This window comes from Numida meleagris, chromosome 2 (assembly GCF_002078875.1).
Source record: "Numida meleagris isolate 19003 breed g44 Domestic line chromosome 2, NumMel1.0, whole genome shotgun sequence".
Lineage (NCBI taxonomy): Eukaryota > Metazoa > Chordata > Aves > Galliformes > Numididae > Numida > Numida meleagris.
Window position 1 is genome coordinate 28,725,052 of NC_034410.1, and position 6,000 is coordinate 28,731,051.

Here is a 6,000-nt window from a genome sequence, read left to right on the forward strand (position 1 = left end):
ATTTCCAGGATCATCCAAGTTTATCCCTGTAACAGGACAAAATTGTTCTTTTCCTAAAAGCTGTGCTGATATAACTCATGAGTTTTGATCAGCCGGTACCTAAACGATTCCAAGATTGACTAATGACTAAGACAGCATCTCTAAATGCACTAAATGAATACCTATTACTTTGTATTTACTTTTATACTGTACTGCCATAGTACTGTTGCTTTTAACTTGGTTCTCATAAAAACATGAACAAAGGCTACTTTTGTGAAAATTTAGCCTTAGAGTGTTCAGAGGCAAACTCCGCTCCTTTATCTATGGTGTACACATGCTTTATGGATCTGGATAGCATTGCATAAGCAGATGCCTAATGAAGAATTGATGCTACCCTTCTGCATGTCAGCTCCTGTTTACCTCTGAAGAGAACTGCTGAACATTTGTCCAAATGGTCTAAAAGAATGACACACTTCTTGACGAGATAAGGAAGAATTGTTCCCCCTACCCTGTTTCCATAAGAGTGATTGTAGCTAGCTGACAGCTATCTCCAAGTCCTAGCAGGTCCACAACTTACGTATGGGTGGAGTGATGGTGGCTGGGGGGAAGAAAATACTTGTTCTAAACCAAACAGCATGGTCTTTTGCAACTGGTCAAATAAAACCAACAACAACAAAAAAACACAAAATAAAAAACACCACAAGAACAACAAAAGAAAAAGTAAAAAAGACCACAACCTTTTCTATCCTTTTGTATCAGACTGTATTTAGTTTTGACCTTTAGTCTCATCTGCCAATTATCTTTTTTATGGACTGAGTGCAAAGTAAGACTCTGTGCATGTTGTTGAGAAATGTTTTAATACAAAGAAACCTTGTTTTCATTTTACCTAGAAGCATTGTTGGTGCAGGGAAAGAAAACTTAGTGTTTATATATGTTTGTATTGCAGAGATATCAGAGGAGATAGAACTTTAAAATAAGCAGATTCGTAGGAACTAGTAAATAAGTATAGCTGCTGCACTTGAAGTTGTAGTGTTGTGAAGCATCACCTATACCAAAGCCATGATTGCAAATAATGTACTTTTATATATTGTTAGTAGGGAGAATGTGTCACAACATATGATAATAAAGTAAATTAGGTTTGACTTTACTGGCTACTGGTAGCTGCAGTAAGGCTGTGAGTAAGCAGATAGCAGGTGTCACTGCCTGAGCTGCAGCGGCACAGCCAAAGCATGGCTGGCCATGCTGGGGGACTGAGTCTGCCCTCTTAATGTCACCTGGAGGCTGGACTGTGGGTGGACTTGAGCTGCGCTAGCCCGGATTGCCATCTTTTCCTCAGCCTCCCAACTGCCGCTTGTTTCTACACAAAAAGACGGCGGGATTAGAAAGAGTCTGTTGTGATCATCTGCCTAACTTGTAATTAACCCGTTGTACCAAAAGTAACTCTTTCTTTGAACTCGTGCATTTGCATTAGGAAAACAGCCAGTGTAGTCTCCATCACTGAAAATGTTTTAGTGGGCAGAAAGGCCTTTGATAAACTGATGGCTTGTTTAAGGTCAGCATTCCTTTACAAAACCATGGTAATTACTAGATTCTGTGCAGAGAACTCTGTTAGAAATTTTAATGAGTGCACTTTTCATTTTAAGAACATTGAAGTGATCTACTGCTTCCAGAAGTTATCCTAGCTTATGTTATTCTATCTATCTTTATGAGCATGGCATCTTTGATTTAAAGTGTAATTCACATGGCTGTAGTCTGATCATCAAGAATTTAGAACAACAACTGCATGTTTTATCAAATTTCCATGTTTGCCCAGCAGGAAAAAAAAAAGTTTCCACAAAACCAGCTTATTTTGATTGATAGATGAATGAGTGAATGTATAATATATGTTTGAAGGACAAATTTTGAATGAATTAATGAATACTTCCAATATAAGCTACTCCCAAAGAGATGATGGAAATGTTTAAAGTATTTTGGTTTATTTTCTTTGCATGACTGAATGGAGTATTTTGTAGGAAAAAAAAATTTCCATAGCATGGCAGGAAGCATTACATCAGATGGTTAAAACAATCCTATGAACTGTTATGTCAAGACTGATGAAAGCCATTCATTGCTCTTATTTGGTGTTGTCAATATGAAGATCATTTGTTAAGAAAGCCCACCCTTAGATAGCTCAGCCTATGGATTGAATGCAGTACATTTCAGCGAACAAATAGGACTGAATATGCGTTCCTTGAAGAGCTGTAAATCTAGATCCCACTGCAGACATGAAGCTATGTAAATAGATTGCTTTTAAACCTAACAGTTGGATTTGGAATTTAGAAATACTCAGACTTTGCTTTCTACAGATGGCAGCTATATTATTCTTTAGAAAATGATCTTTCTTTCCTTAGCCTGAAGTAAGACTCCCACTGACTTCAGCAAGGAGTAGGCTTCACTGGTGATTAAGCTCCTACTTTAATGCAAAGTTTTAAAGATTGTATTTTGAGATAGGCTTATCCAATCGGTTCATTCAGGCAGACTCTAAAAAATAAATACATCAGTTTTCCATATTAACCATTTATATTGTCTTTTTTTTTCCCACCAGTTCCAAAATGGTTTCAATGGAGGAAATGTAAATGAAGCATATCCCTCTCAGTTAGATGTGATCGGTAATTCACAGACTGCCACACATCTTCAGCCTGTTCATCATCCAACAGAACCCAGATCCTTCTCAGATTTGGCATCTAGTGGATTTATGTAATTCAGATCTAGAGCTCCATCTGTGATTTTGTCTGGGTATCAGGCTGCTCTGAGGAAAAGCTTGATAAGTCTGTCTTTCAACATTGGACTTCAACAGCTAAGTTAGATTTTGAAAAACTGAGGTTGATTGCACTATGTACTGGTGGATATGTAATCCAAGACCCTAATTTTTTAGGGTGGCAGGTGGAATTAAAACTCCTGACTTAAAGTATGCACGTGCTGTTTTCCATCAGACTGACTGTGTCATTGTGGTATGGATTACATATGTACTAAAGACTATGTCATGCTATACAACATAAGATAAGGCAAATGGTTTTATTATTTAGAAAAATAATTGGGCACTTTACAAATAGCATCATTGGCACAAGGAAGATAATTTCACACTTGGATTATTTCCAGACTTTATTTAAAAAAAAAATAATGAAAAAGCTCTGAATTCATGAGAATCAAAAGCACTTAATTTAATGCAAACTAAGCTCTTTAATCACTTATTTTATATGTAAATCCTTTTGTTTTAAGTCTCCGTTTCTAGCACTTTAATAGAAGGCTTAATACAAGGATATGATATGCAACTTCAGGTTTTCTATGAAACAGATCCCTTGCATTCCTCCTTTTCTTGTCAACCTTAAGTGCCTCACAGTTTAGCTACCTTGTTTCTGACAGGAGCTTATCTTAGAAAAACTCACTATAGATGTCATCCACATTCTGTGAACTTTTATCTAACATCTACAGTGCTACTGGCTGTATATTCCCTCCCCCTCCTCCCAAAGACAATTTGTTTAGAGTATGACTCAATTCTTTATCTATGGATTTGTTACACTATGATCAGGAGCTGTTGATGTTTTGAATTTAGTTCATCTAAAGAGTTTTGGTTTATTCTATACTGCTTTTCTGCTTTCTTCAGGTAATACAGGGTATGTTAAAAAAAAAGCAGATTTTGCTGAGGGGGAAGAGCAGTTCCTCAGGATTAGTTTTAGATTATTAATGTTGAAAAACATGTGCCTTATCTTGTGTTCAAACACTCATAATGTTCTTTAGAAATAATACAAGGCTGCTCTATGCAAATACTTTCATTAAAATGGATATTGAAAAGATTTGCATTTTAAATAAGGGGGAAAGGAGTTTTGATAACAAGTGGTATTGACACTTTGACCGCAGGTTTCAATGTTCATAGTGGGGAAGGGGTCAGTTTGGGTTTAAATTTTATTCCTAGCAACTTGCACTGCAAAGGACCGAGAGGCTATTCTTTTAATGTCTGTTGGATTCACTTCAAGAGCTTTGTGCAAAATATGAAATTGGGAAAGGAAACAAAAAGTCATTAGAGAAATTCTGCTTTTAATAGTGTTGATTTTGGGGAGGAAAAAAAATATAACACCGACAAAGCATCATTCTGGTTTTTTTGTTTTCTTTTTCACCTGAGAGGATTTTTAGAATTGTAGACACCAATGTTTGGTGGAAAATCATAGTCTACATGAAAATACAGAAATGTGTATATGTTCAAAATATTTCATACTCTTGCGTGTTGTATAGTTCATATATAATGAGATGTCTTTGTAAAATATTTTAAACCAGTTAATTTTAAATGTTACATCATTACATCTTAAGAATAATTTTATTACATTTGTTATATATAATATAATATGGCAATGTAGCCAATTTAAAGCAGGCAAATTCATGTAAATGTAAATAGGCTCCCTCCAGATGGTTGTTAACATTGTTTAATACAAAGACAATCACTTTGAATTGGAATGCTTTCTTAGGTGAAGCATGCCTTCTTTGTGGAAGAGCATATCTTTCATTCCGGGATATTATATGTTAGACCAAACTTAATTTGGTTACAGCTTCTCAGATGACTGACTTCAGTTCTTTTAAGTGAAATTACCATATATGAAAGGGACATTAAGGAACCAATTACTATTCAGGAAAAGCCCATAAAAAGATTGTGGGTTGTTGCTTTTTTTTTTTTTTTTAAACTTTGTTTTCAGCACAAGATATCACTAACAAATTTGATTAACATCATTTGAATTACTTGGTCACCCTGTCATCTTTTTATGTAAGATCTTGCTTTAAACCATTATCTAAAATGTCTTCCATATCTAGTTAGTGTATCATGTTTTACTTTGAAATTGAAAATTAGAAGAAAATGCTGTAAAACAAGAAGGTTTAAAGGGATAATATGTTTTACATCTTACAAACCAGTATAAATCCTCTTTATTACTTTAGTTTAACCAAATATGTGTTGTCCTATCACTAAGTGCCAAGGATGCAGTACTACAATTGTGCTGCCCTACTTACTGTAAACAAATTAGTTGTTTATAAGAATATCAGCTTATTTTGTGCATTATCTTATGTGTACAACATTGTCTGCATTAGTGCACTCTTGATCTGCACCAAACTGTACCTACAGTGCACAGATGTTTCTAAATTGGATCTCTCTTAGTCCTTCAGGTCTGTTAAAAGTAAGATATAACTCAGAGTTAGACAGTATTACTATCCGTTTTTGTACAAGTTTTCCTAGCTTGTTTTTCTTTCCAGGTCTTATCTTTCATCTGCTATGCCTGCACATACCATGCAATACATCTTTTGTGTTAAGGTATGGTTTTGTAGCGCTGTTGCTGATCTTTAATAAAGTTTGCAATGCATAATATATGGTAATAAAATAATCACTTGAATGTAGCGGAAATGTATGTTCTTTTACAAAATGTTTGATTTCAGCAGTATACGAAAAGATACATTATGATGCAGTTACTAATATTTTTGGGAACTTGTCATCTAATAATTAATGGAAACTATTGTTATTTATGTCACTGTGGACTTTGCACTTCTGAATATTAGATGCAAATACAATGTACATAATTTAGAGTAATGAACAAGTGTGTATTTGCCCATGGAATTAGTATTTTCCTTTTATACTTGCATGAAAGTGAGTTTATTAATAAACATTGTAAATAGTAAGCCACAATTAGCAGTTGAAAGGCTTCTATATTCGTTGCTTAGTGAACAGTAAATTTACAGTTCTGGCAGGAATAGATCTCTGCGTCAGTGCTGCAGAAAATAAGGTAAGCATCAGTTGGTAACCTATTCATTGTTTATTTAGTAAGTACAGATTTTAACTTATGAAAACAATTCACTTGATTTCTAATTACTGATTTTACTCTTTAAGGTATGGTATGTTGACTTTGTGTGGTAATCTTTTAAAATCAATTACAGTTCTAAAACAGATTTTTCACTATTTCCCTCTGCAGTTGCCAAACTTAAAATTCTTTTGTTACGTGACTTAAT

General features: G+C 34.6%; 1 protein-coding gene across 7 annotated transcripts in view; it reads left to right on the forward strand.

The window, feature by feature from the left end:
* AHR (aryl hydrocarbon receptor) overlaps positions 1-5,680 on the forward strand; it is a 97,932-nt gene extending 92,252 nt beyond the window's left edge. For all 7 annotated transcript variants that reach the window (XM_021389070.1, XM_021389071.1, XM_021389069.1 and 4 more), the window contains one exon: positions 2,564-5,680. In XM_021389070.1, the coding sequence (XP_021244745.1) occupies positions 2,564-2,719 (156 nt within the window). In that variant the 3' untranslated portion in view covers positions 2,720-5,680. The remainder of the gene's footprint in view (positions 1-2,563) is intronic.